The sequence below is a fragment of the Leucoraja erinacea genome, unplaced genomic scaffold (assembly GCF_028641065.1).
Source record: "Leucoraja erinacea ecotype New England unplaced genomic scaffold, Leri_hhj_1 Leri_346S, whole genome shotgun sequence".
Classification (NCBI taxonomy): domain Eukaryota; kingdom Metazoa; phylum Chordata; class Chondrichthyes; order Rajiformes; family Rajidae; genus Leucoraja; species Leucoraja erinaceus.
In genome coordinates this window covers 55,265-70,097 of record NW_026576247.1, presented here as the reverse complement: position 1 = coordinate 70,097, position 14,833 = coordinate 55,265, and the positions used below count along the sequence as shown (strand labels likewise).

At 46.3% G+C, this 14,833-nt stretch overlaps 1 protein-coding gene across 1 annotated transcript in view; it reads right to left on the bottom strand.

The window, feature by feature from the left end:
* The window catches only part of LOC129693557 (chromodomain-helicase-DNA-binding protein 3-like), a gene marked incomplete at its 5' end in the record, with an annotated part of 82,766 nt that overhangs the window by 12,790 nt on the left and 55,143 nt on the right, over positions 1-14,833 (bottom strand). The window contains 7 exon segments of the mRNA XM_055630354.1: positions 2,454-2,617; positions 5,126-5,321; positions 7,569-7,701; positions 8,862-8,970; positions 9,959-10,090; positions 11,548-11,646; positions 12,753-12,900. Coding sequence (XP_055486329.1) covers positions 2,454-2,617; positions 5,126-5,321; positions 7,569-7,701; positions 8,862-8,970; positions 9,959-10,090; positions 11,548-11,646; positions 12,753-12,900 — 981 coding nt within the window.

Genomic DNA, 14,833 nt, shown 5'->3' with positions numbered 1-14,833 from the left:
TTCAAGTAATTTAAATAACGGCGGCACAGAGGTAGAGTTGCTGCCTTACAGCGTCAGAGACCCGGGCTCTGATCCGTTCATTCCCATCACCTGTGTGGGTTTTGTCCGGGAACTCCGACACTCCAAAGGTGTACAGGTTTGTAGTTTAATTGGTTCGGTATAAATGTAAATTGTCCCTAGTGTTTGTAGGATAGCGTTAGTGTGCGGGGATCGCTGGTCGGTCGGGCTGAAGGGCCTGTTTCCACACTGTATCTCTAAACTACACTAAATTAATTAGATAGGTAATAAATAAGAGTTAAATCAGCACAGTCAACAAGCTGAGAGTTAGTGCATCATCATCATCAACTTCCCACTGGGGCTTACGAGAATAAGACATCATATCCCAGTGTTTGTATTTGTGCACATATCCCTTTCAGGAATAATGAGGCAAGTGGAACTTGTGATTATTTAAAGTTCACAAAGTTCCAAGAGTCAGAAATTAAGGTTGAAGTTTATATTTTGTAAATGTTGATACACCAGCTCTGGAAATGGTGTGTGGGTTAGAAAGAGTAAAGCCCTCTCCACACTGTCCCATGAAACACTCCCAGGGCAAGAATTGTAGAGACAAGGAACTGCAGATGCTTGGTCATTAAAAAGACACAAAGTGCTGGAATAACTCAGAGGGTCAGGCAGCATCTTTAGGGAACATGGATAGGTGATGTTTTGTGTTGGGACCCTTCCTCACCAAATTACTGCATAGTTTAAAGGCACAGGAGAGCTACCATCTGTAAGATTGATATTAAAACCAAGGAGATCAGAGTCCATCCGGCACCCTTCTCTGCAAACTGCTTTAGCATTATAAAATAATTGATTTGGGGCATTTGCCTGGAACTACAAAATACTGAAACATCGAGACATGCTGGAGAGTGTGTAGAAAGGAACTGCAGATGCTGGTTAAAACCAAAGAAAGACACAAATGCTGGAGTAACTCAACGGGACAGGCAGCATCTCTGGAGGGAAGGAATGGGTGACATTTCGTGTTGCAACCCTTCTTCAGAGTGTGTCAGGAGGACAGGTCACCCCTGTGTTACAACTGGGTCCAATTCCCAGCTGTTTGCAAGTGGAAAATGTGCCCGCAAACGGAGTTGTACACAAGGTGTAGACGGTGCAAGCAGAGACGAGTTGTCCCACAGGAGTGGATAATCTGGAGAGGCATTTTAAATCTTAAAGCTGCTGTTATAAAATGTAGCCCAAGCCTATCTTGTAAAAGTTTTGAATGCAGACAAGGTTAGAAAGTTTTTGAAAAGGAAACAATTTGTATCCTGGATGCTGTATCTCTAGATAGGAATTTCAAAATGGGTGTCAACATGTATTTTTCCTAGGTTTGAAGTGGCAAATTACTAGTTAGTGTCAAGAACAGACTACTGCAGCCTTGCAGTGCAAATCCCTCCTGCTGGTCTCCCAAAAGCTTGTTCCCATGTACAGGCTATACACAAATCGGGGACAACGGTAGTGCAGCAGTAGAGCTACTGCCTTATAGCGCTAGAGACCCGGGTTCGATCCTGACTACGGGCGCTGTCTGTAGGGAGTTTGTACCTTCTCCGCGTGGGTTTTCTCCGACATCTTCGGTTTCCTCCCACACTCAAAGACGTACAGGTTTGTAGGTTAGTTTTCTTGGTATAAATGTAAAATTGTACCTAGTGTGTGTGTAGGATACGTGCGGGGATCACTGGACTGAAGAGCCTGTTTCCACGCCGTATCGCTAATCTAAACTAAGATTAAACCAGTAATGGGATCCATGTGGGAAACTGGAGGCCATGAGGCTCATTGCAATGGACAAAGCACAGAAGGGTCGAAGCAGAGGAAGTAAAAGAACACGAGATGGATTGTAAATGATTTTTGAGAGAGAGAGAGAGAGATATGGGCCAAACACGGGCAAGTGGAACAAGTGTAGATGGGGCATCTTGGTCGGCATGGGCAAGTTGGGCTGAAGGGCCATGTTTCCGTGCCGTATGACTCTGAGATCAATGAAAGGTTGAGGAAAGATCATGGTCTTATTTCTCTCTGACCTCAGCTATTGTCTGACACAATGTCTCTTTCACATTAGCGTACAGTGCAAGAGACCTAGGTTGGATCCCAACTATACTGTACAGAGTTTGTATGTTGTCGCCGTGACCAGCGTGTTTTCGCCGGGATTTCCGGTTTCCTCCCACACTCCAGGTTTGCAGGCTGATTGGCTTGGTAGAACTGTGAATGGTCCCCTGTGCGTGTGAAGGATAGCGTCAGTCTGCGGGGATCGCTGGTCGGCGATGACTCACTCGGTGGGACAAAGTGCCCGTCTCTAAACTAAACAACTCACTGTTGATAAAGAGAGAATGGATCACAGTAGTGATTTGCCTTCCATCTTACGCAAACATCTATGCAACCTGGGGGCGCCAAGGTGAGAAAGGGAAGACAACGTGAGATTTTTTTACCAGCGTGTTTGTGGATTCTGTTCCTTTGTTGGCCAATCGGCTGAGGATGCTGCGCTCCGACATCTGGAGACGAGCGGCTATTGGTGGGACTCGTGACAACGTGGAGGGGAGGCGGGTCACGTCTGCCTTCATGTCACTTAGTAGCTCCTCCAATTGGTTTAGAACTGGGAGACAATAAGAGTGAGAGCTGGTTGAAATCAGGCACTAGACTTTAGACTGGTCACAACTGGGATGGACGTGGCGAAGAGAGAGAATAGTCACCGTCTCCCACCTCTCTACAGCCAGCTGCCGACGGGGGCATCAAGGAAAACACAGGAAGTGCAATGGAGACAGTCTGCCAGGCATCAAGCAAGGGCAGGGAAGGCAAGCATCCCTTATGCCTTCTTCACCAACTTATCTATCAGTGCTGCCACCTTCTAGGAGTACCCCAACATCCCTTTGTTCCTCAATTCTCCACCATCTCTTCTGCATCTCCCACCTTCATCCCCGCCAAAGTGCATCATCGCACATTTACGTGGATACATAGAAAATAGGTGCAGGCCATTCCAGCCAGCACCATCAATCTCAAGGCTGATCATCCAGAATCAGTACCCCGTCCCTGTTTTCTCCCCACATCCCTTGATTGCGTTAGCCCTAACATCTAAATCTAAATCTCTCTTGCATTGCATCTACCATTGCTCGGCCCATCTTACCGAGTGACCAGTATCATCTTGGAGCCAATAGGTATCTTCAACAACACCAATTTACGAGTCATCTACAAATTTAGAAATCGTGCCCCTGCTTGGATAACCCAATACATACAATGAAGAGCAAACGTCCCAGCACTCACACCTGTGGTCACAATAAGAGCCCTCCAGCATTACCCTCTGCCTCCTATTACCAGGGCAATGAGGATCCAATTGTCACGGATCCTCTGGGTTCTAAACATTTGGACAAGTCTTCCTTGTGGAAGCTTGTCAAAGACCATATTGAAGTCATCATGGAGAGGCTCAAAAAGCTCTCAAGTGCGTGTTAAATCTTACTTCTCTAATCCTTATTAACTGAAGCAAATAAGATTAATATTGGGGAATTTGGAATGCCCTATATTAGCCTATTAGTCTTGCATGCCTGATTTACCATCACCTGCTAACTGTTAGGTCTATTACATATCCCCAAAGGAATGGCCCCCTTTTCATTCATAAATTCTACCTACACGGCCACATGTCTAAGATATAATAGATAACGCATAGTTATTTAGAATAACAACATTTCAGTAGGTACTTGGATAGGAAAGGTTTAGAGGGATATGGGGCAAATGGAACTAGTTTGAATGGGGCATCTTGATCAGCATGAACTAGTTGTGCTGAATTGCTACACAACTCTATATTCTTCCTAAGTTAGACACAATAAGCTGGAATAACAGCAGACCACACAGCACATCTGGAGAAACGGAACAGGTGAAGTTTTGGGTTGAGACTGAAATTCGGGTCCAGACCCGAAACGTCACCTATTCCTTTTCTTCAGATATTCTATCTGATGAGCCGAGTTATTCCAGCCTTTTGTGTCTATCTTTGGTTTAAACCAGCATCTGCAGTTCCTTCCTGCACTCCGTATCCTTCCTCTTTACTGCAGATATGGACCCCTTGGTCAAGACTGCAATATAATGCTATGTTGCACCTTGTCAAGCCTGACCACTCTGTACCCTAGAATGTCGTTGCCGACCATTTCCTTCATTCAATCATATCACTGCATATAGCAAAATTACTCATCAGATTCTCTCGCCATTCAGCAGTGGCTATCATGTGAAGATGAGAAAACTTCTCTCATATACCAGCTCCAAGACAAATAAACAAACGGATCATTAAATGGCACATGCGCTCAGCGAGTAGCGCTCTTGTTTTGAGAGTCCACTTGTAAAGAGTCATAAGTGACAGGAGCAGTATCAGGCCATTCGGCCCATCAAGTCTACCCCACCATTCAATCATGAGTCCAGAAGTGTTTGCCTGTCACATGCACCGGGACAATGACATTCCTACTTGCTGCAGCAGAGTTGGCTTTGTCGCACTATTATTATTTGTTTGTTTTTTTATGTGTGTGTGTGTGTGATTTATGTTTTGGATGAAACATTACACTGCCATGTCAGGTTGGTGCAAATGTTCCCCTGGCTATTATCAGAAGGACCGTGGCGTTGTCCCCTGCATGTCCCTGGCCGACAGCGTTGCTGTTTGTGGAATCCCAGTGTGCGGGACGTGCCTAATGCAAATCCTGTGTTATGGTAGTAATTACTTTTCAATTTAATTTTCTAAACTACTTCATTAGTTGTCAATCAACTTGGGTAGTCCCAAACTGGCGGGAGATGTGATGCAAGTTCCTTTGGGCGGCACGGTGGCGCAGCGGTAGAGTTGCTGCCTCACAGCGCCAGGGTCCCAGGTTCGATCCTGGCTATGGGGTGCATGTCCGCACTGAGTTTGTACATTCTCCCGTGACCACCAGTAAGCACCGGCTTCCTCCCACGTTTCAAAGACATACAGGTTCGTAGGTTAATTGGCTTGGTATAAGTATATGTGTGTTTAGTATAGTGTTAGTGTGCGGGGATCGCTGGTCGGCGTGGACTCGGTGGGACGAAAGGCTGGTTTCCACGCTGTATCTCTAAACTAAACTAAGTTGAAAGCTGGAGGGTGTTCTGCACTCACCTTTGTGTAGGACAGCGTTGGCAGGCTTGTTTCCGGCCAGAGATTCCTTGGAGAGGTGTTGATGACTCTCTGCCAGGCACTCCACTTCTGCAAAGCGGGTATTGAGGGCCATGGCTGGATGGCTGGTGTCCTGAGACATGTTCAGGTAGGCTGCCCTCCGCAGCTGTTCCTCGATAACCAGTGCCTGCTCCAGCAGCTACAGCAGGAGAGAAAGAAAGAAAGGGGGGAACAGCGCTTCAGAGGGTGACTGCATCAAACCGCAGCAGTACACTGGAATGCAAGACAGGGCAGCAGGTTAAATGCACCTGTTGTCAGCACTGAGCAGCAGTTAACATTCTCACCTGCGAGTCAGAAGGTGATAGATTTAAATCTCCCCATTCAAACCATAGAGCACATTACCCAGGCTGACATTCCCATTGTAGCGGCAAGGGTAATGTTCAAACAAGAGTCATATAGCCCAACTTACCCATTCCGACAAAGATGCCCCATTTACACTAGCCCCACCTGCCCACATTTGGCCATATCCCTCTAAACCAGTCTGTCTTTTTTTCCCCACTCAACTCCATTCTCCCCCCTTTCCCCGTAACACGACGTCGTTACTAATCAAGAATCTGTCAATCGCTGCCTTAAAGATATCCATTGACTTGGCCTCCACAGCAGTCTGTGGCAATGTCTTCCACAGATTCACCACCCTCAGATGAAATAAATTCCTCCCCATGTGTAGACCATTGGCTTTACACACAGATGCACATCTGCCAACATTTGAAAATGAAATATCTTACTCTGAGTGTTGATGTAGTGCGAGCACATTACAGGTGGGGTCCAGGGGCCCGCCTTAGCTCCTGGATTTAAAGGGGTTTTTTTTAGGAGTTTGCCGATATCATAGAAACATAGAAATTAGGTGCAGGAGTAGGCCATTCGGCCCTTCGAGCCTGCACCGCCATTCAATATGATCATGGCTGATCATCCAACTCAGTATCCCGTACCTGCCTTCTCTCCATACCCTCTGATCCCCTTGGCCACAAGGGCCACATCTAACTCCCTCTTAAATATAGCCAATGAACTGGCCTCAACTACCCTCTGTGGCAGAGAGTTCCAGAGATTCACCACTCTCTGTGTGAAAAAAGTTCTCCTCATCTCGGTTCTAAAGGATTTCCCCCTTATCCTTAAGCTGTGACCCCTTGTCCTGGACTTCCCCAACATCGGGAACAATCTTCCTGCATCTAGCCTGTCCAACCCCTTAAGAATTTTGTAAGTTTCTATAAGATCCCCTCTCAATCTCCTAAATTCTAGAGAGTATATCGCAATATATTCAGAGCTGCCAAGTTTTGTCAACTGAAAATCGGTATTTTGCTGGGGAAATCTGCATTTTTACGCTGTGCCATTTTGCTGAATTTAAAAAAAAATAATTTATAAAATGTTTTAAAGATAAATATTTCATGAAATAAGTGACTTCATACAGCTAAAAAAATCTTTACAAAGAATGTTGCCTGAAATGTCTCCTTGCTTAGCACAGTGTACAAACAGCAGAGAAAACGTGATTTTGGCTGCAGCCACCTTCTGCTTCAGTCAGGGAAGCTGGTCGGTGATTGGCCACAACGCCCCTCGGAGACAGCGTCTGATTGGCCGCCGAGTGACCAGTGCATTATGTAATTGGACACAATGCCCTCGGAGACAGCGTCTGATTGGCCGCCGAGTGACCAGTGCATTATGTAATTGGACACAATGCCCTCGGAGACAGCGTCTGATTGGCCGCCGAGTGACCAGTGCATTATGTAATTGGACACAATGCCCTCGGAGACAGCGTCTGATTGGCCGCCGAGTGACCAGTGCATTATGTAATTGGACACAATGCCCTTGGAGGCAGTAGCTGATTGGATGGAAATTTTAAGGGCAGCTGGTCAATGATTGGACTCAACCCCCTTTGAGACAACGGTTGATTGGACGTTTTTTTCCCTCATTTCAAAATCGTACTATTCCAATTTTTCACTTTAACTTAAAAATCGGAACAAATACGATAAAATGGGACTAGTTGGCAAGTATGTAGATGGCAGCAACACGAGAGAAGAACGGAGTGCATCCAAAAGATCTTATGTTCCCACCACATTTCTTTACACCTCTTTCATGTCTGCACTCTTGCCGTTTGGGGCTCCCCCAATCTAACTGCACCACTATTGTTGTCACGACCGCCAGCGTTTAGAATACCCTCAAATCACTTCCATCAATATTTCCTCTAAAATGCTCCTCGAAAGCTTTTAGCCATGTGTGCGTGGAGGACAAAGTTTGCTTGACACAGCCTCAATGCCGTGCCTTAGAGATTTGTTATTACCATGAGGAATGATGTAATGGTGGCATTACCTTCTCTCAGACAGATACCCCTTGGACCATCTCACTGTTCTCTTTTCCCCGGCCCACCTTCACCCCACCATACAACGTTGCTCACCTTAAACCGTCGGGCCAGGAACTTGTTCTTCATCTCCAAGAAGTTCCCTTTGTTCACCTCCAGCTTGAAGGGCTCATTGATGATGGCAAAGCGGGCATCGTTCTGTATATCCTGCCACCGGGCATAGCCGTACCTGCCAGGGGGAGTTAAGGAGAACTTCCTTTCCATGTAGTCTAGGGAAACACTCACTACAGAGCACAGCCCACATAAAATAAGCGTTCCCGATTTTAGCTCTTTGGACAAATGGCACAATTAATAGAAGATCTGCCTCTCAATTCTAGTGTCTCGGGTTCAATCCCCATCTCTGGTGCTGTTCGCTTGGAGTTTGCAAGATGTGGGTTTCTTAGGCTTCTCCAGTTCCCCCCCTCCCCCATATGCCACAGATGTACAGGTGGAGGTTGACTGGCAAAAGTGCCCCGAGAGAAGGCGAGTGGAAAGATTGATTTGGAAGCTGGGAGAATAGCTTACAGGAAACAATTAGTGGAGCAATAAAATGACCATAGACTTAATGGGCTGAATGGCCTCCTTCTACATCTAAAGAATACATGGGTGCATGATCAAGTTCAATAGTTTGTACGTTAAGAAAGCTTTCACTGAGGCAACCAATTCTAACACGGCAGCATTTTCCAACACGGAATTCTGGACAGCCACCTTTATGTAGCGGGGACTCAAACCGTATAATTGTGCTGCACCAGTCCTGGAAGTGGTTTATGGGACCACGTTTAGGAAGTTTTGACATCGGGTGGCGGTGGAGCCTCGGCTGCGGAGCATCACTGGTCGATCTTCGTCGATGAGGGAGTGGGGAACTACCATTAAGGGGGGGGGGGACCCGCTGTGAGGCAGGGGGAGAACAAAGGAGGAGGCGGCGGGGGGTACTTTGTAAGTGCTGTTTATGTGGAGACTATTTGCATACTTTTGTTATGCAAACAAAGAATTTCATTGTGTCTCGTCAATAAAGTATTCTGACTACGGGCGTGGAGTTTGCACGTTCTCCCCGTGGGTTTTTTCTCCGTGATCTTCGGTTTCCTCCCACACTCCAAAGATGTACAGGTTTGTAGGTTAATTGGCTTAGTAAATGTAAACAAATGTCCCTAGTGGGTGTAGGATAGTGTTACTCTGCGGGGATCGCTGGTCAGTGCGGACCCGATGGGCCGAAGGGCCTGTTTCCATGCTGTATCTCTAAACTAAACTATTCCATTCCAAGTTTTACTCTCGAGTGCATTCATGATGGATAAAGTCAAAGTTTGGACTGCTGAGTTGGACCGGGCGCCAGGCGTGACAATGAAAGGATACACAACAATGCCAGAGAGCAGCCAGAAGTCATGTCGACGGTGCCAGATTTCAGACACTTTTCCAGAAGATGTTGCAGCCCGCTCCTCATTCTGCCAGAGGGTATGCAGCTCTATAAAGAGAGGCAGTGATCAATGCCAGCGCAAAACCATTAGTAACACTTTAAAAACTTTCCTTCGCGCCCCGGTCAACAGCGTAGCTGGACCCATGGGGTACAACGGTAGATCACTGGAAGACCGGCGGTCGGTGGAGGACCCGTCCCCGAGAACAAGGAGGGACCCTGTGGGGGAGGGGGGCATCCAAGAAGAGGGACCCTGCGTGACAGGGGTCCACCGAGAGCAAAGAGGGACCCAGCATGGTGCGTCTGCCGAGAACTAAGAGGAACTGGAAACGTCACCCACTCCTTCTCTCCAGGGATGCTGCCTGTCCCCGGCTGAGTTTTTTAACAAATCAGTTTAGAATTATTTAACCTCCCTCCCTTCCATTGTCTGCATTTACACTTCACGCTGCCTCAGCAAGGCCAGCAGACTAGTATCACCCTGGTGACTCCCTCTTCTCCCCTCTCCCATCAGGCAAGCGGTATAGATGTGTGAAAACGCACACCTCCAGATTCAGGGAGTTTCTTTTGAGCTGTTATTAGGCAACTGAACCATCCTAAAAACAACTAGAGAGCAGTCCTGAGCTAGTAGCTACTTCATTAGAGACCCTTGGACTATCTTTGATTGGACTTTATCTTACATTAAACGTTATTCACATTATTTCCTGTATCATATATCTGTACATTGTCGATGGCTCTATTGTAACCACTGACTGGTGGCATGCAACAAAAGCTTTTCACTGTACCTCAGAACACATGAATAATAAACTAAACTCAACTCCTTTTCAAGTATTCATCCCCCCTTTTAGAAAATTACTCCAGCATCTGCTGCCAACAACGCCTCGGAAAGCACACAGCAGACCGCGATAATATTCCTCTCATCTTATTCTCCATTTGTCGGGGTAATATCTGAAATCTGCAATAGTTGATTGCACTCTTTCTGTCAATGAAGTCAGAGAGTTGAGTGGGCATCTTAAACAAAACAACAATGTGACTGTGTTACCTGTGAAGCCACCATCCGCAATGTTAAACATGAACTTGCACTTCTCCATCTTGTCCTCCTCCCTCTTCCCGCTGCTTTTGTTTTCATCCTTTATGCTACTGGATTTCACATCTTTCTCGGTTTTTGTCTCCTCTGTATTTCCAAAAAAAACCACAAACAAATGTACAGGTGTTAGTGTGCTGGTCGGCGTGGACACGGTGGGCCGTTCCCATGCTGTATCTCTAAACTAAAGCCCAATTTCATTTGGACACGTGCGGACTTTCAGACTCTAAATCATTTTTGCGGCTGAGGATGATTGAGACCGGGGGAAGCAGCCGGTGTGACACCGTCGAGGCATTCACTCACTCACCACGGGTATACCATGGTTGTAATGCCCCTACAATCAGGACAGCATGGTGCCAATGCTGCTGTGATAGCCTGCCCCATTCTGCTGAAGATTCCAAAGGCGTGCAGGTTTGGAGGTTAATTAGCCTCTGTAAATTGCCCTTGTGCAGGGAGTGGGCGAGAACGTGGATTAACAGAATTAAATGTGAATGGGTGATCGATGGTCTGCGTGGATTTGATGGGGGTGAAGGGATTTCAAGCAATCATTCAAATACCTGTCCCAGGTTAGTTACCATACAAGCTGGGACATACACTGGCAACATTTCGTCATCACTGGAGCTCCCTCAAGATTGCCATTTAAGAGGTGGCAACTAGAGACATTCGCGTTTCAGGAAATAATTTAAAATTGACACGGTTTAGTTGAAACTATTTGCAGAATCTTTCATCCCATTTGTAAAACCCTGGGTGATTATTTGAGCAATACAGGGAGGCCTAGTGATGCAAAAGTTGAGCTGCTGCCTCACAGGGCCAGAGAACACAGTTCAATCCTAAACTCAGGTGCTGTCTGCGTGAAGTTTGCACGTTCTCCCTGCGGCCACATGGGTTTCATCCGGGTGGTCCAGTTTCCTCCCGCCTCCCAAAGGCGTGCGGATTTGTAGATTAATAGGCCCTATTTAAATTGCCTCTAGTGTGCAGGGAGTAGATGCGAAAGTGAGATCATAGAACTAGTGTGAATGGGCGATCGGTGGTCGGCATGGGCTTGATGGGCAGAAGGGCCTGTTCCCATGCTCTATATTGCCATTTCTCTAAAACAATACTGCTAACCCACAAGAGATGGGATGTGGGATGAAGCTAAATGGGCTACTTTTGGCCAACAAGGATGCAATGACTTTCTGGTGTTCCGATAACCTCGGAGATTTATGGATCTACAATAGCCAGGTAAAGGCTTGCAGCTTCATTATGCTTACACACCACCACTGGGTCCTACAACTGTCAGAAGACCTCCTTGTCTCCTCACCTAAACCCTGATACATGCATAGTCCAAAGACTCTTAGCAGGTGAGGCACTATTTGGGGAGTCTTTTTCTTCTGAGCCAAATGCGGACCCATAAAGGAAGGACAGAGGGAGAGTTATTGAAGTAGGTATAAACCAGACAAATCTTATTGAACGGTGGGGTTGTGTGAATGAACAGAGGATACCGATACCATTAACACAGTCTCGGTGTTGCTTAGTGTGGTGATCATGAAGGATAGTGCCAAAATTACCTTTAACATCAGCTGTTTCTAGCTCAGTTTTTTCCTCGAATTCCGAGCTTGCTTCAGGTTTCTCGACAAACGTTTCCCCGCTGCTCCTTTCAGGCTCTGCTGTTAAAAGTGAGAAGTGTCAATCTGAGGCACAGTATCAAAGCGTGCCAGACATTAACTCCAGTTGTTTTTGTTCTCGCTCCATTTGAAGGTTTCCTTCAGTCACAGAGAGATACAGTGTAGAAACAGGCCTTCAGCCCAACTTGCCCACACCGGCCAACATATCCCAGCTACACTAATCCCACCTGCCTGCATTTGGCCCATGACCCACCAAACCTGTCCTAGGGTTTCGGCCCGAAACGTTGCCTATTTCCTTCGCTCCATAGATGCTGCTGCACCCGCTGAGTTTCTCCAGCTCCAGCTGTACCTATCCATATACCTGTCTGTTTATTAAACGTTGGGATAGTCCCAGCCTCAACTTCCTCCTCTGGCAGCTTGTTCCATACACCCACCACCCTTAGTGTGAAAAGGTTAGGCCTCAATAGACAATCGTCAGTTTCCCATTCAATTTTTTCCTCTTCACCTTAAACCTATGTCCAATGGTCCTCGATTCCCCCACTCTGGGCGCTCCAATTCCCCCCACACTCCAAAGAGGTACAGGTTTGTTGGTTAATTAGCTTCAGTAAAAATTGTAAATTGTCCCTAGTGTGTAGGATAGAGGATCGCTGGTCGGCACGGACTCGGTGGGCCTGTTTCTAAAGTCTCGAGCACCTTCTGCCATTTGACTAGATCAAGGCGCACAATACCCACACTGCACACAGCCATCACTGGAAACGTCCCCCCCCCCCCCATTGGAAACTAAACAGAACCAGCAATCCTGGTCTACCTGTGAATAGTGCAATAGCCACTATTAATAGGTAGACAAAATTGCTGGAGAAATTCAGTGGGTGCGGCAGCATCTATGGAGCGAAGGAAATAGGCAACGTTTCGGGCCGAAACGTTGCCTAATTCCTTCGCTCCATAGATGCTGCCGCACCTGCCGAGTTTCTCCAGCAATTTTGTCTACCTTCGATTTTCCAGCATCTGTAGTTCCTTCTTGAACAGCCACTATTAATAAATCAGCCTGCTAACATTTGGTTTGTTTTATTTTGAGTGAAGTGAATAACCCACCATTTCTCTGCCCTTTTGTGCTGTCTGTTGAACGCACTTCTCAACATGGCTGGTACCTTTTTTCTCATCCTTGAGCGCCGACTCCTGCACTTCCCCTCCTGCAACCTCCTTTTCCTCTTCCGGCTGCTCTTTAACCTCTTCGATATCGGGTGACTGGTCCTCCGGCTTTTCAGCAGCCATCGCTGGTTCTTCTGCACTGGGCGTCTTAAAGGAATAGATCATACACGTAAATTCAACGCACAATAAAAACTGAGATGTAATAACTCGGTAATAAATGTGGAAAGCCCTGTACAGTAGGATGCTTCATCAGTTTTTACAGTATTCAAATTTAAAATAGCTCGACTGTAATCAGGTCTTGTCTTATTGGTTAGCACACCACAAAACCCTTTCACTGTACCTCGGTACACGTGGCAATAAATTGAACTGGACTGAAGAGTTGATTAGTTTTAAAGATATAGCACAGGAAGAGGCCCTTTGGCCCACTGAGCCTGTGCCAACCATCGATCACCTGCATACTCGTTCTACCCTACACACTAGGAACATATTTATAGAAGCCAATTAACCTACAACCTTACACCTCTTTGGAGTGTGGGATGAAACTGGAGCACTCAGAGAAAACCCACAGCCCCCTTAGTCAGGATTGCACCCGGGTCTCTGGTGCTGTGAGGTAGCAACTCTACCATTACGCCACCTTCATTTCTATTTGTTCGTGTTTATTAGTTTCATGCTGCTATTAAGATGATTTTGCAAAGGGTTTTGATAAGGAAGCTAGCAAGCTGGTTGTAAGATTTAACGTGATTATCAAAATGACTGGGGAGGTGAGGGGAGGAAATGAGGACTGGTTTGAAAGTTTGGCAAGTTTTGATTGGAAAACATATTGCCTAAATGTGGTGGAAACAGATTCAAAAGCAGCTGGCAAATGGTGAATGACAAGTCTCACAAATGAAACTACCAAAACCACTTCACTAATGCTCCACATGACAGAACCTCTGCCTGGTGTGGACTGCATGCAACTCAACAAGGGAGGCAGTAGATGATTTCAACTGTAGTGAACATCGAATTAAGATTAAATTTAAAATAAGTCAGTATCAACCGGAATTAAAATATATGGAACTGCAGATGCTGGTTTAAATCGAAGATAGACATAAAACGCTGGAGTAACTCAGCGGTTCAGACAACATCTCCGGAGAAAACAAATAGGCGACGTTTCAGGTCGAAACCTTTCTTCGGACTGAGAGTCAAGGGGAAATTAAAGCATGAGATACAGACGGAGATGTAGAATAAATGAATGAAAGATATTCAAAAAAGTAACTTTGATAAAGGAGACATGCCATTGTCAGCTGTGGGCTGGGTGAAAATGAGTTCTAGACAATGAAACGCACCAGGACTAGTGCAACATCCACGGTGGAGGAGGGACGGAGGGAGATAGTGGGGATGCAAGGGTTACTTTAAGTTAGAGAAATCAATTTCATAAGAAATCAATTAAAATATATTCCTGTATGTGAGCCCCAGAGTGAGTTAGTAGCTGAAATCAAGATCCTCTGACTAAAGACAAGCAGGAGAAATCCCATTGTCAGTCATTAGACCATAAAGTCAGGCACCTGGCTGAAACACAGCAGCGATTTGGAAAGGTGTGTGTGTAATCCAGGTGATTCACTGATGCATCACTTGCTGCAAGCACGGCGCATCAGTGAATCAGAGTGTTGTGATATTTTAAATGAAAACTTGCAAACGTTTGAGTAACAGGATGGGACCTTGGAGCCGCTCACACCTGAATTCTCAAGCTATAGGTGACGTTTCTTTGTGTGCAGCTATTCTTTCCTTCACAAGAAACCAGTGCTCATCTGACAATGAAGATAGACAGAAAAATGCTGGAGCAACTCAGCGGGACAGGCAGCATCCCTGGGTGACGTTTCGGGTCGAAACCCTTTTTCAGACTGAGAGTCAGGGGAGAGGGAGACTCAGAGATATGGAAGAGTAAGGTGTGAAAACGAGGCATCAAAGGGGACGCAGATCAAGGATCTGCGTCCCCTTTGATGTCTCGTTTTCACACTTTACTCTTCTACATCTCTGAGTCTCCCTCTCCCGTGAATGTAGAATAGATCATTGTTAGATAGGGGAAGGTGACTACGGGGCA